Source organism: Amphiura filiformis, chromosome 14, assembly GCF_039555335.1.
Source record: "Amphiura filiformis chromosome 14, Afil_fr2py, whole genome shotgun sequence".
NCBI classification, from domain to species: domain Eukaryota; kingdom Metazoa; phylum Echinodermata; class Ophiuroidea; order Amphilepidida; family Amphiuridae; genus Amphiura; species Amphiura filiformis.
The window spans coordinates 27883334-27903131 of NC_092641.1; the positions used below are offsets into that span (position 1 = coordinate 27883334).

General features: G+C 37.7%; 1 protein-coding gene across 1 annotated transcript in view; it reads left to right on the plus strand.

Moving 5' to 3' along the window:
* LOC140169888 (uncharacterized) overlaps positions 1-19798 on the plus strand; it is a 35201-nt gene that overhangs the window by 6674 nt on the left and 8729 nt on the right. The window contains 8 exon segments of the mRNA XM_072193199.1: positions 7548-7688; positions 9645-9730; positions 10653-10714; positions 12950-13082; positions 14113-14177; positions 16510-16687; positions 16690-16800; positions 18354-18451. Coding sequence (XP_072049300.1) covers positions 7548-7688; positions 9645-9730; positions 10653-10714; positions 12950-13082; positions 14113-14177; positions 16510-16687; positions 16690-16800; positions 18354-18451 — 874 coding nt within the window.

The window sequence follows — 19798 nt, forward strand, 5'->3', positions numbered from 1 at the left end:
CTGATATTTGATTTTCTTACAGGAAACATTCATATTGTCCCACTGCATTAATTTTATTCCTAAGTCTCGATGTTTTGAATGTTAAAAATAATAGGATGAAAACACTAGATATTTGCACACAATCCCAATGCAAGGTATGATTAACTATACCACATGTGTACAAAAGCCAGACATACAAGGTCAGAAACCCCATTGGGTTGTGGGAATGTCTTTAAACATCCTCTGGTTATACATGGCTATACATGGCTATACATAGCTATATATGGCTATACATGGCTATGACATGGTTACATATGGCTATACATAACTATGCATGGCTATACATGGCCATACATAGGTATACATGGCTATACATAGCTATGCATGGCTATACATAGCTATGCATGGCTATACATAGCTATGCATGGCTATACATAGCTATGCATGACTATACATAACTATGCATGGCTATACATAGCTATGCATGCCATTTACCATGAAAGTGTTGTAGTTTTTAAGTTTCAAGTTTTTATTTGGAAATTGCTTTTACATCAGTGGCACTCATCTATCCGATGGTGCATCCAAGACATTAAATATACAAACAAAACTGTATTAAACAAAATAAAATCAAAGAATACTCGACAAGCAAAAGGTACAAATAAATAAATGCCTTGAATAAATAAATATCTTGAGAACCGTAAGTATATTTTCAAAATGCTGATTTGTGCTTGATCACAGCACTATGGTGATTTTGAGAATACTGAAATGTGTTTTTCAAAGTTGGCAGCCCTGTATACATAGCTATACAGGGCTATACATGGCCATGACATGGTTACATATGACTATACATGGCCATACATAGCTATTCATGGCTATACATAGCTATCCATGGCTATACATAGCTATCCATGGCTATACATAGCTATGCATGGCTATACATAGCTATGCATGGCTATACATAGCTATGCATGGCTATACATAACTATGCATGGCTATACTATGCATGGCTATACATAGCTATGCATGGCTATACATATGCATGGCTATACATCGCTACGCATGGTATTCCTGACCATAACCCATAACAAATATACATAGCTATACAGGGCTATACATGGCCATGACATGGTTACATATGACTATACATGGCCATACATAGCTATTCATGGCTATACATAGCTATCCATGGCTATACATAGCTATCCATGGCTATACATAGCTATGCATGGCTATACATAGCTACGCATGGCTATACATAACTATGCATGGCTATACTATGCATGGCTATACATAGCTATGCATGGCTATACATATCTATGCATGGCTATACATCGCTACGCATGGTATTCCTGACCATAACCCATAACAAATGAGCTACAGCACCAGTGGTGCTCTTGTTTAAAAGTTGACCCCCCGCCCAGGGTAAACTTGTCAATCAATGCTTAAACCTGTAATAAGGTTGTGTGCAATAATTTATGATGTATCATATGATTGGGGGGCAAATACATTACATACTAAAAAATGAAACAATTTACATGTTTTTGTACTAAACTGATCTCATTCATAAACAGTTCATCAAAACCCTATAAAATTATCACTGCAATTCCTGCAAAGCTAAGCCTTACTATGAATACACACGTGCAAACAATTGGTCAATTTAGTGGAAAAGTTAAATTTTATTTCAAAAATATACCATTTACCATACTTACATGTACTGTATGTATAAACACCTGTTCTGCTAAAACCATTTTTGATGTCATTGTAGGTTTACAAAAAAAGCAAACTTGTAATGATGAGTTTATATGTTGCCTAACTGAGATACAGGGTGTTTAAACGTCGTACATAATTTTTATGATTTTTATTACATTTTCAATCAAAACCTTTTTTCCTTCATATGCGCTACACAAAAACCAATGACATTATTTGAATTCCTCATCAAAATAATTTCCTTCTAAGAAATGATAACTTTTACAGAAGTAGGGAACCGTAACCGTAACTTATTCAAGAAATGTGACATTCAAAACATTTCGGAGCATAAATGCATGCTATTGCTTAGTACAGTAACATATACGTAAAGCCTGGAACCCATGACGCAGAATGCAACACATTAACAACAAATTAAAGTAGCTTTGGAGTAAAATTTGTCACATTACCTACTAGAGTTCCGGTACCAAAACAATGGTATGTATCCATCCCAATACCTTGCTGGGTTATGAAGTTACAGTAAAAAATAAATTTACAGTAAAAAATCAATTCGAAATGCACTAAAAATCAATATTCCCTATACTTCAACACATGCCTCAACCGTATTGACTCTCAACAGTATTCACCACCACCCCTGACATTACTTCGTTTGAATTGCAATACCTGTATCTCAAGAAGGAAATGTAGTGTGAAGTGGTTACTTTCCAAAATGTTAGCTAGATAAATTAGCAACAAAATGAGCAGGGCTCGAAATAAGGAGCCCTCGGCCCCCGAAAATCAGTGAGGGCCCACAAAAGACACATCCGGCAGGCCCAAATGGCCCGCAAAATTTGTGGCAATTTGCTCACTTTTTTGTGGGGTTCATAGGTTTTAAACCAATTACCCAAATTTGGGCCCACAAAAATTTGTGAGGGCCCTCAAACATTTAAGATCAAGGGCCCAAATGGCCCTGTGAAATTCTGGCTTATTTCGAAGCTTGAAAATGAGACCATTCTTGAGATCTGGTATAGAATGTCATGAAAAAAATGTAACACCACAAGCTTTTCCTATACCCCAATTCATGACGCACAACCATAAAAGCAGTTCCAATAATAACTCAAGAAAGTGAGTATTTTACTAGATAGAGTAACGATTACGAACTTGCCAAAACATTAACACTGTAGGGCACCAATGCTACAACTTGAGAACAAGTCCTCAAACATTCAAAATTTGTAGATACTACAACTGGTATCAACTTAAGGGCATACTACACCCATATATTGGTTTGATTGGTCTAAAAAATATTTTTTCATTTATAGCTAGGCGATATATGCACGGATCATGTGAAATAAAAAAAATGAAAAAAAGAAGAAAAAATGCTTTTACACATTGTAGTAAGTCATTTTAGCCCTATATATTTTTTGTTTACTGTGTATCCTAGTAACTCAGATCTGTGTTTCATAACAAACTATAATTTATTCTTTTCAACATGTTCAAGTAGGGTACATGAATAGAATACACATTAAATCCTTTGTTATACTCTCTATAGAAAATCTATAGTGGTGCATGCAAAATATATAACACTGAATAAATTAAATAAACACTTACACAATGGATGAATAGTCATTAGTCAATTTAATTATATAATGTGTTGTTAGGAGAAGAAAAGGCTATTAGGTCACCGTATGTCAGGTTATAGGTCAATTGGTTCAGGACTTCAGGTCAAATTTAAGCATCAATTTTGAATACACATGTAAGAGTCTGTGATATCATAATGAGGAATAATTTTGATATTCTGTCTTTAACTGGATATATATCGAGAAGTGCAAGGTGGATATACTAATATACCTTGGGATGTAAATGGTGAGTTCAATTTAGAATGCCTAGTTGACATGGATTTCACAAATAAATATAAAATAGTTACCAAAATCACAAAAGTAGCTAAAAGTTAAGCTTACGGAAAACTACCCAATATGGTGGTATAGGTGACAAGAAATACAATTTTTTTCAACATTGCTGCAGTATGGTTGTGGTAACCTGTTACCTGGGGCTTAATTATGTTTCAGTGAAATAATGTCGCAAGTTAAAAATACAAAATATAGCTCAACATTGAAAATAGAAGCATTTTAACCAGTTCCTTTTTTGATAGTTGTGGAGCACCAAGTTCATGAAGTCATAAAAGAAATCAGGAACCACTTATTCCCATTTTACATATCAACTTTATTTCCCTAACGTGTTAGCAACACATATCCAAAATTTTAACGAAATCCGTTGATAGTAAGCTTTCCAAAATGAAGTGAATTTAAATCATCAGTGATGTACCACCTTTTGGCTTCTACTTTTAAAAGCATGTAAGCTACGTTGATACCGATGCCACCAATAAAACGAGAAGATTTGCCCTTCATTTTGCATACCATTTTGTCCAATTTTTTTTTGTAATTTCTTCACAAAATGCAAAAAAATGCAAAAAAAATCAATGGGTGTAGTACCCCCTTAAAAGGTGAATTCAAATGTGTCATCAAACCACATCATTTATCTATATAATAATACGCATCGTCTATCTGTCTGTTTATCTGTCTGTCTATCTGTGTGTCTGTCCGCCTATTTTCTCGGAGACCAGGGGTCGCACGTTCCTCAAACTTGGTGGGTGGGTGCATGTTGCCCCCATACAGATCAAGTTTGTATTGGTTAGTGGGTCAAGGTCACCCGAGGTCATCCAGGGTCAAATTAGTAAAAACTGTTTTTCTTGGACACTGGGGTCGACGTTCCTCAAACTTGATTTGGTGGGTGCGTCTTGACCCGGGACAGAACGAGTTTGTATTGGTTAGTGGGTCAAGGTCACCAGAGGTCATCTAGGGGTCAAATTAGTAAAACCTGTCATATGGGCATGCAACTTGGTGGGTAGATGCATCTTGACCTAAGACGGAACAAGTTTGTATTGGTTAGTGGGTCAAGGTCACCCAGGGGTCATCTGAGGTCAAATTAGTAACAACTAATACGCATCGTCTATCTGTCTGTTTATCTTTCTGTCTGTCTATCTGTGTGTCTGTCCGCCTATTTTCTCGGAGACTAGGGGTCGCACGTTCCTCAAACTTGGTGGGTGGGTGCATGTTGCCCCCATACAGATCAAGTTTGTATTGGTTAGTGGGTCAAGGTCACCCGAGGTCATCCAGGGGTCAAATTAGTAAAAACTGTTTTTCTTGGACACTGGGGGTCGCACGTTCCTCAAACTTGACGGGTGGGTGCGTCTTGACCCGGGACAGAACGAGTTTGTATTGGTTAGTGGGTCAAGGTCACCAGAGGTCATCTAGGGGTCAAATTAGTAAAACTGTCATATGGGCATGCAACTTGGTGGGTAGATGCATCTTGACCTAAGACGGAACAAGTTTGTATTGGTTAGTGGGTCAAGGTCACCCAGGGGTCATCTGAGGTCAAATTAGTAACAACTGTTTTCCGCCTATTTTCTCGGAGACTAGGGGTCGCACGTTCCTCAAACTTGGTGGGTGGGTGCATCTGGACCTCAGACAGAACAAGTTTGTTTTGGTAAGTGGGCCAAGGTCATCCAGGGGTCATCTGAGGTCAAATTAGTAAAAACTGTCGTACGGGCATGAAACTTGGTGGGTACAGTCAACTTTTAGAGTCAAATTTTTGGACGGTCATTTTGGGGTCATCCGGGGTCACCCAGGGGTCATCTGAGGTCAAAATAGTAACAAATGTCGTATGGCATTGAAACTTGGTGGGTACAGTCAACTTTTAGAGTCAAATTTTTGACGATAATTTTGGGGTCATCCAAGGTCAAATTACTAAAAACTGTCGTATGGGCATGAAACGTGGTGGGTACAGTCAACATTTAGAGCCAAATTTTGGAAGGTCATTTTGAGATCACAAGGGGTCATCTGAGGTCAAATTAGTAAAAACTGTCCTATGGGCATAAAACTTGGTGGGTAAAGTCACCATCAGCCAGGTAATCGCGACAGCCGAGAACCGCCAAATACGGGTAACCGCATCTGAGGTCAAATTAGTAAAAACTGTCCTATGGGCATAAAACTTGGTGGGTAAAGTCACCATCAGCCAGGTAATCGCGACAGCCGAGAACCGCCAAATACGGGTAACCGCCTAGTCTATATAATAATACGCATCGTCTGTCTATCCGTCTATCTGTCTATCTGTGTGTCTGTCCGCCTATTTTCTCAGAGACTAGGGGTCGCACGTTCCTCAAACTTGGTGGGTGGGTGCATCTTGACCCCTTACAGATCAAGTTTGTATTGGTTAGTGGGTCAAGGACACCCAAGGTCATCCAGGGGTCAAATTAGTAAAAACTGTTTTTCTCAGAGACTGGGGGTCATACGTTCCTCAAACTTGATTTGGTGGGTGAATCTTGACCGGGACAGAACAAGTTTGTATTGGTTAGTGGGTCAAGGTCACCAGAGGTCATCTAGGGGTCAAATTAGTCAAAACTGTCATATGGGCATGCAACTTGGTGGGTAGGTGCATCTTGACCTAAGACGGAACAAGTTTGTATTGGATAGTGGGTCAAGATCACCCAGGGGTCATCTGAGGTCAAATTAGTAAAAACTGTTTTCCGAGGGGTCGCACGTTCCTCAAACTTGGTGGGTGGGTGCATCTTGACCCCTTACAGATCAAGTTTGTATTGGTTAGTGGGTCAAGGACACCCAAGGTCATCCAGGGGTCAAATTAGTAAAAACTGTTTTTCTCAGAGACTGGGGGTCGCACGTTCCTCAAACTTGACGGGTGGGTGAATCTTGACCCGGGACAGAACAAGTTTGTATTGGTTAGTGGGTCAAGGTCACCAGAGGTCATCTAGGGGTCAAATTAGTCAAAACTGTCATATGGGCATGCAACTTGGTGGGTAGGTGCATCTTGACCTAAGACGGAACAAGTTTGTATTGGATAGTGGGTCAAGATCACCCAGGGGTCATCTGAGGTCAAATTAGTAAAAACTGTTTTCCGCCTATTTTCTCTGAGACTAGGGGCCACACGTTCCTCAAACTTGGTGGGTGGGTGCATCTGGACCTCAGACAGAACAAGTTTGTTTAGGTTAGTGGCCAAGATCACCCGAGGTCATCCAGGGGTCATCTGAGGTCAAATTAGTAAAAACTGTCGTATGGGCATGAAACTTGGTGGGTACAGTCAACTTTTAGAGTCAAATTTTTGGACGGTCATTTTGGGGTCATCTGGGGTCATCCAAGGTCAAATTACTAAAAACTGTCATATGGGCATGATACGTGGTGGGTACAGTCAACATTTAGAGCCAAATTTTGGAAGGTCATTTCGAGGTCCTCTGAGGTAAAATTAGTAAAAACTGTCCTATGGGCATAAAACTTGGTGAGTACAGTCACCATCAGTCAGGTAATCGCGACAGCCGAGAACCGCCAAATACGGGTAACCGCCTAGTATCAAATTAAAGACCTTGAGTAAAGAAAGCCAAAACTGAAAACCATTTTGTCATAGCGCCAGGCTTCCAGTTAGTGTGCGTCATTGCGTCCAGAAGCATATTTGACAAATTTGGGCGCACATTTCAGATGGCCGATCAAGTATTATTTTGCGTCCATGTCACATGCATGTGGATACAGACATGCATTAGTTACGTATTAATCACCCTATTCATTTCTAATTTAATTTGCCTCAGTTTGATTTGTTTTTGTTCAAAGATTGCCAGTGAATAAATATGTATGCTTGAACCATTTTTTGTACCGGTACATTGTACTTGTTCTCAAAATTTTAAAAATGACTTGGGCAATTGTCGTAGCAGGGTGACAATACGGTAAGAAGAAAAAATGGTTTATGGTAAAATGACTGATAGAGACTTTGATCTAAAAGTGATTTAAACTGTATAACCTTATATATGATATATTAACGAACAGGTGCCTTCTCTGAAGAAGATTTGATGAAGCTATGGAAGGGTCTGTTTTATTGCATGTGGATGAGTGACAAGCCATTGGTCCAGGAGGAACTAGCTGGAAAAATAGCTGACTTAACTACCAGTTTTGCAACGCCTGATGCAGGTATAGTTGGATTTTGCTACGAAAAAAAGAATATGTGACACGATCTGGTCCATGGGGGCCAAAGGAGGCATTTTTGACAATCGAGTTACTGTAATTATTACATTATACATACAATATGCTATCATTTACTGAAAACACCAAAGGTCCAGCATACTTGGTTCTAAAGTTATGAAGTTTTTTGATGCCTATTTTCTTATGTATTTCATTGTTTTTTACTCCATATTATTACCTTTATCTCAGTTTCAAATTCGCCGCCTTTGGCCCCCATGGACCAGATCGTGTCACATATATAAAATCTAGCCCAGTTACTGGTAATTACCCCGGGTAATTACCCCCTTTAACAATTTCACTCCGAGCTGGCCAAGCATACCCCAATGATAAACCATAGTGGGTAAACCCACTGATAGAAAAATGTTTGGTAGTGGTACACCTTTCACAACCCTAAATACAGCTCTATCAATTGAGGATCAGGGGATAATTGGAGTTATTAGTGGTTTTAGTTTGATTCCATTTTCGTAGTTTTAGTTTCATTCTTTTTTTGTATTCAGATGTGTGTTCAGATAATACATTTTAATATAAAGGCAAAAAAGAAATAGTTGTTTGGTTATCCTCAACCGACCAACCCTAATCTTGAAATTCTGGAAAGGAGATTTCACTGTACAAAATAATGGATTTTTTTTCTTTCAGAAATGTTGCCATCCAGAAAAGATATTTCAATAGTTTCTTTACTCTTCTGAGCTGTTTTAAAACATGAATGAAGTCACACAGTAATGAAAGATCCCAATTTAGTCGTTATTAATTGACCTTTTCGGTAAATCCCATTAGCCTTTGCGAGTACACCTGAGATGTCATCATTTGATGCATCGGCCTGACGCATCGGCCTGAAGCGTACTGACGTCAAATGACGACATCTCGGGTGTGCTTGCAATGGCTTATGGGATTTACTGAAAAGGCCAATTAAGTTAATTTTGGTTATGACCTTTAAAAAAGATCTGACGACTGACCCTGTCTGTCACAAGTTGTTGAGAACAGCCAAAGAACTTTGTTTCCTTATTTGGGGAACAACCCAAAGGTTCGATGAAGCCCTATAAATGAAAGTCCTTTCATTAGAAGGCTAACCCCCTCCCCTCTAACGTAAGTGTCAAATATCGAAAATTCCAACCCGTATTCATTGAGCACAGGGCCGTCGCTATGGTCGATGGGGTTGCGGGGGTGCGACATTGCTAGGATATTGAGCACGTTTAAGAAACAATAATTCTATTTTATTTTGAAATATTTTTCTTCATAAAAAATTAGGACTTGCTGGAATTTCAAATAAAAAAGAATGCTTTAAAAATAAACTTACAAGTTGCAGGTTGAGAGTACTGCATTCTATATTAAATATAGAATAAATTTTATTGGAAGTCATTTTGAAGCAACCACTGTAAAATATCGTACTTCAGAAAATACTAAAATTTTACAATTTATTAAATACTTAAAAAAAGATTAACTTTGACCTATGTTTTAACTACTTCTTTACAAACGTAATCGGACTTTTTGACCCCCTCCCTCCCTAAACGAAAGGACTTTCGTTTATAGGACTTCATTAAACTGTTGGGTTGTTCCCTTAGCCTAATATGGGGGCCACATCAAAATAAAAGGCCAACACTTTTGTGCAATATTTTTGACAAAGCTTGTAATGGTGTTAACATTTTCATTTCACTATCAATCATTTCCGAAGTGACGCAAGTTGCGATATTTGGGTTATAAATTTCATTTTTGTTTGATATTTTTTACCTAATTTAAATAGCTATAAGATAGCTGTGAAAGTAAACCAAGTACAAATTTCATATTTTTGGTGAATAAAACATGTCACCTATTTAAATTATCTGTTAACAAAAATGCTCTTCTTTATGAATGTAGGTTTTATACTAAAAGAAGTGGCCATAATTATATTTCTTATTGTTTCTTTTATAGCGCTTGGTTTCTTTGATACCTGCCTGATGACAATCAAGAGAGAATGGGCAGGGATTGATTTCTTCAGGATAGATAAGTTTATGATGGTAAGTCGCCTTAACAAAATTGAACAATTATTCATGGAATAAGTATAGAATACCCTAGGGGTGTAGTTTTGTAAATTTGCAGTATTCATTTTGGGGTGTAGACATGGTTGTCTTGGTTTTTATGTCAGGACAGCTGGCGTAGATGCACTTGAAAGTTGGTAATTAAGGATGGTGCTATAACAATTGAAGACAATGAACCCTTGATGGGTGTGTGTTGGGCACAGAGGAGTAACATATAACAGAGAAAGTACCACCAGTCAAAGTCCCCGTGTATTGTATACTGCCAGTTCTCGATATTCATGAGGGCCGATTGTTCGATCGCGCCGTGTCAAACAATCACGCCAGCGCTGCGTGCCTTCGCTTGCGTGTTTTCGCGATTACGCGATAGACCATGAAAATACGCAGTAATTGCGTAGCAGTCTCGCCTGTCGCATTTCATGGAACAATCGGCCCTCATTATCGGATGAGGCGGAGACTTTGACTGGTGGTACGCGGTCTGTTATCTCTTTCGTCCATGGTGTTGGGAGGTGAGATAGGATACTATGGCTATGCCAAATAAATAAAGCTATTAAAATTTATTTTGTATAAAATTTTGATAAATTAATACTTCTAACTTTGTGTTAATTCAATTAAATTCAATTCATTCAAATTCAGAGTAGTGTATTCATATAATATGCTTTTCCATTTTACATGACATAATAACCAGGTACATGATAACAATAATAGTAGCATAATAAATAAGGTACAGTATAATGTATGAAAACCTGTTATACTTTATAAAATTGCATTTTATACAGGTATGCTCATTTTATACGGGTGTCAAGACAAACCTGTTTTTGCAAGTGCAAGTATTTTTTGTAATTTTTGCTCCTATGTTTTACCAATGCCATTATCAATTCACCTCTAATTGTTACCTTTACAGATGGTGAGGAAATGTTTGGCACAAGCGTTGGTTATACTGAAGCAGAATGACTGGAATGAAAGGTAATGAGTGCAGAGAAAACAAGAAGTTTACAAGATATATTGATTTTCCTCCCAATTTTACTCATTCATCCATAAATTTATTATGATGTCGACACATGTGTCGACATAACCCATACCATTTTCTTCAGAAAGTGATATTGGCGATATCAATATTATTGGATAGTCGATTTATCGACATTGACAAGTGGGTATCGTCCTTGAACAGGGCACTTTCAAAAAACACCCCAAACACAACAGGTATATGCATTGATTTGCACTCCTAAACAAGTATGGCAAATGTCATGTATACACCTTAGTATTGGCATTATCTTATTTCCCAGGCATGAGAATGGCTTTTTTGAAAACTGCTTGAAAAAGCCCCTGAATTTGACCTTTTAAAAAAGGCCCAAAACAGGCTGAAAAAAATATAAATGCATAAATTTGGACAACAAAACTGTCTGAATTCAGGCAAAAGCCTGACAATTCTCATGCTTGATTCCCTAAGCAAGTAAAGTATCAATTTTCTGGGCTCTTAAGGGCTGGGGTATGAGCGTTTGGACAGTATTTATTTTGGGACATTAGAGCACATCAGACATATCGAATTGCATTCTGAATACTGAAGAATGTCCTTCTGATATCAAATAATTTTGATTTTTGAAATTCGCAATGTAATACACATTTTATGGCAAATCATTAAAATTGATATTTTTGATATTTAACAGTACTCAAGTAAACTTTATAAATCTGATGATTTATACTTAAAGTGTATGTAGGTGGGATGAAAAGCTGACGATCAATTGAAAATTTTGACCTTTCAGTATTGAAGATATGGATTTTTTCCCAAAACACAAAAAAAATTAGGTCTTTTTGGGAAAAAAATCCATATCTTCAATATGAAAGGTCAACATTTTCAATTGATTGTCGGCTTTTCCTCCCAGCTACATACACTTTAAGAATATGTCATTAGATTAATAAAATTTACTTCGAGGACTGTTATATATCAAAAATGTGAAAAATATCAAATTTTAATAATTTGTCATAAAATTTGTATTATATCGTGAATTTCAAAAACAAAAATTATTTGATATCAGAAAGACATTCTTCGTATTCAGAATGCAATTCGATATGTCTGATATGCTCTCATGTCCCACAAAAAAATACTGTCGAAACTCTAAAATGCTCATTCCAGATCCCTTAACAAGTTATTTGAGACACAAATCCTTGATAATCAACTGGGAAAATACATAAAACTCACAAGGTTAGAAAGTTTTTTATAATTCATACAGTTTCCTTTTTGTCACAGGACCCTAATATGTACATGTATGATTTATTGAGCAAGAATACCATTTTCCGCAAATTTCAGTGCTTGTTTTTGATACCCTATTTGCATTATGTACGTGCAGTGCTTTGATCTTGAAAATGGCACTTTTTACATGAATATTTGTTCACATATGAAATCTCATTTCAAAAACAAAAATTATTTGATATCAGAAAGACATTCTTCGTATTCAGAATGCAATTCGATATGTCTGATATGCTCTCATGTCCCACAAAAAATACTGTCGAAACTCTTAAAATGCTCATTCCAGATCCCTTAACAAGTTATTTGAGACACAAATCCTTGATAATCAACTGGGAAAATACATAAAACTCACAAGGTTAGAAAGTTTTTTATAATTCATACAGTTTCCTTTTTGTCACAGGACCCTAATATGTACATGTATGATTTATTGAGCAAGAATACCATTTTCCATAAATTTCAGTGCTTGTTTTTGATACCCTATTTGCATTATGTGCGTGCAGTGCTTTGATCTTGAAAATGGCACTTTTTACATGAATATTTGTTCACATATGAAATCCACTAGTCCATTACATACCAAAATTCACCTTCATCTTGGGTTAAAATAGTATGAAATTGAAATTTTTCACATGCAAACATCCTAGTAAAGTTGCAACAAAATATGCTTGGATCCCTCTAAACCAAAAGGTGGCCACTTGAGTGCACATGCCTTCCTCACGGTGAGTTTGGGGCCTCCAAATTCTGACTTGGCACAGGGCCCAAAAAAGGTAAATCCGGCCCTGCCTGTTTGTACGCTATTCTATATCAATCCACAATGTTACGATTCCCAACGATTATGAGCTGACCAGAGTCTATTTAGCTTGTGTATAAGGAGAATTTTCTCATGAGAGTATAAATAAAGACCAATATGATGCCCATTGTGGTTGTAATCTTGAGTATATCGTTTGTCTTTACAGCTTGGTAGATATGTTTCTTCAAATCCTCATCAAGACCCCATTGAACCCAGATGCCTGGGCTTGTCCTGATGGTTTGCGTATCCATATCAGCGATATATTTAGAGAAGAATTGGGTAAAATAGGAGCCGATCAGGTGAGAAAATCTGTGTGGGGATATGGGGGGGTGGGGGGTATGCTTACCCAGATGCCTGGCCTTGCACTGATGGATTGCGTATTCATAACAGTGGTATATTCAAGGAAGAATTGGGCAAAATAGGAGCGGATCTGGTGAGAAAATCTGTGTGGGGGTGTAGGCTAAAAGATCCAAAAATGGCATTATTTAAGATGTCCCTGGTTGTCACAGGGTGTAGGACATGTACCCGATTGTAGGTTTTAGTGTCCCCAGTTGACACGCAAATATCCCCAATTGACACACAAATGTTCCCAATTGACACACAAATATCCCCAATTGACACACAAATGCCTCCAACTGGTGGGTTTTAGGCTAGAACTGTGTGTCCACTTTTGGCAGTTTTAGGCAAGTGTCCCCAATCAACATACGGTACAAGAGAGGGTGTGTGTGCTTGTTCCTACATGTAGATGTCTGGGCTTGTCCCAATGGATTACGTATCCATATCTATGAATATTCAAAGAAAAATTGGGCTATTCCAGTTGAAATCCACACTAACTCTGTGGAAGATAAGATCTAACTCTGTGGAAGATTTTAAAAATATCTTTCACAGGTATAGCCATAATACAGGGGGAGTATGCATTTCAAATGTAATCAGTCAGAGGTAATCATTTTGAAAACCCATACTCCCCCAGTATTATGGCTTTTCCTACATTTTCCACAACTGGAGTGAGTATTTCAAATGGAAGTTACCCAGTTGGCTATTCTATTTGAAACTCATGCCTCTGTGGAAGATTTTAGTTAAATCTTCCACAGGGGTAGTGTGGATTTTAAATGGAATAGCCCTAAATTGGGTAGAATAGGAGGGTATAAGTTTTTGTGCGCATGTTTGTGGGTGTGCTTATGAATGCAGAAAATAGAACAAGTATATGGCAATATGTTGTTCTTATTTAAGATGAAAAAAAAAAACATCAGTTAGTACTATATAATCTACTTAGAGTAAGAATTTCAAGTTTTACCATCCATATTTCTATTCTTTGTTATCACATTACAGCTAAGCAAAGAACAAGTGAATAAGTTTGTGGATCCATTCTGTGTGTTGGTCACCACCACTAAGAGGTAGGAACAATAATAACAATCTTTACAACTTCATGATTTTGATTTAAACTTTTGATCCAAACACAAGGAATTAATTCCTACCTCGGAATTTTCAGATGGTACTCCATCTTTCATCAGCGAGTGAGTGACTGTATCAGGTCGTGCTTTTCTTGACCTTTGACCTGATAACAGACTCGTAGACTCCTGAAAGCTTGAACCGGCCCCCGTCTTTGTTGAGAGATGGTTGGTTGGCTTTGATATGAACGGCTTCTTTGACTCCACGTTGGAACCACCTGCTATCTCTGTCAAGTATGCGGACTTTATCCAAGTCCACAAAATGTCCCGGAGACTCGATGTGGATGTGGTTTGAGACCTCTGATGCTGTGTTCATTAAAACATGTTTTCAGAGAGCTTAGAACTTCATGTTTACCTTTATCCTCTAATAAAGGGGGTGTGAAATTTTTGAAAAGGGGGCGTTTATTACAGGCCTAGTTCATTTTTACAACAATAACTCACAGAGAAATCGTTACGTAAGCTTAAAAATCACACTGAAACAAAAAATGTACTTAGGATCAACAACACTCGGATCACTTCCGAGTTTACGAGGCAATTTTCGCCAATACCGGCGCCATTAACGGTTGTGTGTACGTGGTAAGCTTACTTACACAAGATGGCATGGAAATTGTTTCTTTCAGGGGAGTTGGGGGGGCTTTTATTAGAGGAGGGCCTTTATTGGAGGATATATGAGGGGGGTATCAAAGGTTTTAGAAATGCCCAGAAGTGAAAGAGCTATATCAATGAAATTTTGTCAGTGCAATCACTGGTCCTTATGTACACTATGGTGCAAAAATGGTCTCATAAGTATGTTTACTTTTTTTACTGGAGCTAGATGTCACTACCTGCCTATGTAACCGCATAACCAGCAAAATGGAGAAAATTGAGGCATGCAGTATGATTAAGTTCCATTTTAAGGGTTACAATGCCCAGAAAATCTGTGATGAAATAAAAATTCCTTTTCCAAAAAGCGACAGTGACATTATCACAATCACCACCGAAAATAACTTTCATTTCATCATCAATTTTCTAGGCACTGCAACCCTTCAAAAGCAGGATCTTAATAATGCTGCTTGCCTCAATTTTCTCAATCTTGCAGTTTATGCGCAGTAACTGGGGCAGCAGGTTATTGGCATCTAGTGCCACCTGTAAAAAAGTAAACATACTTATGAGACCATTTTGGACCATAATGTACATAAGGACCAGTGATTGCACTGACAAAATTTCATTGATATAGCTCTTTCACTTCTGGGCATTTCTAAAACTTTTTGATACCCCTCGAATTGAGTATTTAAGACAGTACAATAAAATTAAAGCTAACAAGTGTCCACTTGCATCAATATTGGCCTGTTAGACTTGAATGCCCACATCATGCTGAGCAGTTGTAACAAGCAAAGCAGGTTTGGTGATGTGTTTTTTCCATCTACAAAATAACATCCATCGTGTAGAGGCTGGATTTGCAAAATTCTCAAAAATAAACCCCTCACGAAAATAACCAGTTACACAGCAGGGGTGTCTATTCTTCCAGAAAATTGAAATTATTCCCTCACCCTACCGCGCTGTGTCACATCCATCCCCAGATTCTTCCCCAACTGAGATCCCTAAAATGGATCCAAAAGGGAAAATTTTAGGCTGGCTGCTATCTACATGTACTTTATCTTATTTTCTTGTTCCCTCCCTTCCCTGCCTGAATGTGTGTTGTCAGACCCAGAAACTTCTTTATACAATTGTTAGGCTAAGTTGTGAGTTCTATTCTGTCTTCCAAAAACATCACAAATTCTTTCCTAGATGGTACAGTCTGGACACTGAACCATTGCATCTAAGGACTAATGGTTCAAAGGGAAGACAGGCTGGCAAACACCTTGCCCAGGTAGGGAAGAATTAACTTTTCCCTGTTTTATGCTAAAGTCCATGGTTTCCCTCAAAATAATTAATTTTGGGATGGGAATGGGTAAAAGCCAAGGGACCACTAGATGTATGCTAATGCTATGTACCCATTATAATTCTTCCCTTAATGACACTTGATGAATTCACCTACCCTGTAGATCAGTCACTGCCAGCCAGTGACCATTTATTTCATTCCAAAAATAGTCATAAAACATATTAATACATGTTCCAGTTAGTTAATTTTATTTTTAATCTTCCTTGAATCCTGTTGACTTTCATCTGGTTTTCCTCTATTTTTCTTTTTCGAAATGCAAAATTCTTCCCCAAAGGGATAAAATTATTCCCTCCCCTTTAACGGAAGAATAGACGCCCCTGTAATACACAGTATTCTATATTAATTCATTCTTTCCAGTAAATCACTTTCGCAAATAATGCTGCAAGAATTCTTTGGTGAGATTGTGAGCCAATCAGACGTGGGCATGGAGGAAGGCAGCGACTCGGAGGACGAAGGGATACAGTCTGGTGGAGATGGAGAACAAGAGGCGGTGTCCTTGAAAGATGAGAAGAAGAAACAGAAGAGGAAAGGGAAGAGGTTGAAGATGAGGAGGAGGAAGAAGGGGAGGAGGAGGAGGAGGAGGTGAAAGAGGGAGAGGAGTTGATTGACAAGTGGGAAGAGCATCTGGCAGAGATTCCACAGTTACAGGTAAGTTTAGAAAGATATGACTGTGGTAGGCAGAGCCAAACGAATGCTCAGTGCCAGAAGTGGGTAAGTCCAGTAGGTTCCATGTGTAGCTGTCATGTGTAGATAAATACAATATACTGTGTGTAAATTGCTTACTTACCCACTTCTGCGCACTGAGCAGTCAACTTGAATATCTGAAAACAACAATGACAACAAGTCCATATGTTGGCCAAATTTGACAGCAAAAGTAGATTACCAATTTATTTACAGGTGCCAAACTGTCAGAAATAAGGAACCTAATAATAAACATAAGATTCTGCTTGTCGAAATATATAAGTTGTCCCAAAAATGTGTAATGGGCTATTCCATTTAAAATCCACACTACCCCCGTGGAAGATTTTGCAAATATCTTCCACAGGGGGAGTATGAATTTCAGATGCAATGAACACATTTTGCAGCACTATTTGAATTTCATACACCCTCTGAGAAAGATTCAACCAGAATCTTCCACAGAGGAGAGAGAGTCTCAATTGGAGCTGCTTAAATGTGTTCATTCCATCTAAAATTCATACTCCCCCTGTGGAAAATATTTCCAAAATCTTCCACAGGGGTAGTGTGGATTTTAAATGGAACAGCCCAATATTTTTAGGTGCAAAAAAAAAATATTCAAATTTGCTTGATGATTTTTACACTGGACTGAAAAATCAGTCGGTAAGAATTCAGAAATCTGCATTACATAGCTTCCAAATTCACCATTCTGATCTTGATCACTGGCACCGTTGGTTAACTCGGTGAAATGGGTAATGAAAAAAATTCAAAATTGAACATGCTGAACAAGTAGGCATCGCAGCATACAGCATGCTAGCTGTGATTGGGACGAGGTGATAACATTAGAAATTGTATAGAAAATACTCAGTGTTGGAGATCTTGATAATACAAATAACTTTTAAACATGACGTCAAGTTTTATTTGTTTATTAATCATAAATTTGGAGGTTAGGTAAAATATAACGGTTGTCCATCGGACAAGTGCATGGTTCATCATGGTTGGCCGACATAATTTGGGGACAAGAGGACAAGTGCTTAATCTTCATGTATTATTTTTCTAGTTTTCACACTCTAGTATGACTTATATTCTTCAGTGGCGTAGATTTCTTTTTGACTTTGGGGGATGGGGTTGAAAAAAATTTCTTGAAGTATTGTGAATCCAGCACTTTTTGTCGACATAATAAATTTATGGTTCAAATGTGCACAAAAAAAATTGTCATATTGAAGCTAAACTGATGAAATATGGTGCAAAAGTGGAATAAATTTGTGGGGAGCATTCTAAAATTGGCACTTTAGGGGCTAACATTACCAAATATGAGATTAATTTGGTCAGAAACCTACATACATCATCAACATTGGGGGGATGATTGTATGGATCATCCCCCAGCAAAATATTATTCCCCATCCGGGATCTACGCCTATGTTATTTGTCAGTTTGATTCTTTTTTTTTTCATTTGTGTAAACGTTTCAAATTTGTGCATGTAAGTTATAACTGTCTGTATTATTTTTCTGTTTTCACACTCTAGTATGATTTTTCAGCCATTAGTGACCGTCTCTTGGAGCTCGCTGGTAGTAAAGATACTCTTCATCATGTAAGAAGGAATGTCTATATCATGGTGCAAAAGTAAGTGTGGCTGTAACAATCATGATGGAAAACAATATGTGATGCGATCAAGCAAAATCATCAGTTTTGAAGTAGGACAATTTTGGGATTCTTACATTTTCATCGTATTCAAAGCTCCATATCAGTGAAAACCCTTTGTCAATACGACCTTTGGTTACAAAGTTACTGCAGTTTGAACACCGGTGCATTAAAAAGAAAGAACCAGGGAAAATCAAGTTCGAGTACTTTAATCGAGTCATTTTAGCACACCTAAACTACATGTAAATTCATAGTCAACTTAGCAACGATACCTTTGGTTTAAGATATGGCTACTAAGTTTGGCATAACAAAACGCTAAATCAGACCTGCTTTTGGAATAATTTCATGATTTTTGACAATTATCAAAGTTGGATGGGGGTCAAAGAAGTCACTTTTTTAAAAACATTTTTCCTTCGGAATTTCATCAAAAAATATTTTCAATTTCAAGTGAGACTTTATGGCAGTGCGATTCTTGTGATTCAAGTGAATCGGGCTCTTGCTTTGAAATCTTATGGATTGTTACTCATTACATTCTGAAGTTGTATGGGCGTCAGGGGCGGATTTAGGGGGGCGCAGCCGGCGTGCGCACCCCCTCTATTTTTGACTAGCAAAGGGCGCTGGTAACTTAAAAATACAAAAATTGTAAGAAATTAAAAAAAGGAACAAATTCGCCATGAACAGCAAACAATGGGCCAAAAGCGTTGAGTTTTCGAGGGGGGAACCCCCTTTAACACATTTGTCGTCGACCAAAAGGCGCCCCTTTATCAAAAATTCCTGGATCCGACACTGGGCGTCCCTTCACAAAACTGGTTCAACCCAGCAAAAGTCTGGTCCGGAAACCTCTTCTCTGTGTATTTTTCTAAACTTGCAAGATGTCAAGCAACAAAGAAAATTTTTCATTCCTGAAAGTAATTAAAGAATTGTTAATATGGTACACCTGTGACAGTAAGTGATGTTGGAAATACAAGATTATGTTCCACTGTGGGAATCATTAACTGTACCGAAGTTGCTGCTATCCATTGGAAACACACTTAAAAAAAGCTCATCTTGTAATTATATTAAAAACTTACCAGACATAATGTTTCCACAAAAACAAGAAAGGTAGAATTCTCTGAGTGTTTTGAAGGCTGTTTTTGTGTAAAAATGAATACAAAATCTCACACCGATTTTGGTACCCTTGACCCATGAACTAATCGGGAAATGAGTATTTCTAACATCGTTAATTGACCTTTTCTGTAAATCCCATAAGCCTTTGCATGTAGACCTGAGATACCGTCATTTGACGTCACCCCGATGTGCAGATCGTTTAGCGAACATCATTAATGCACA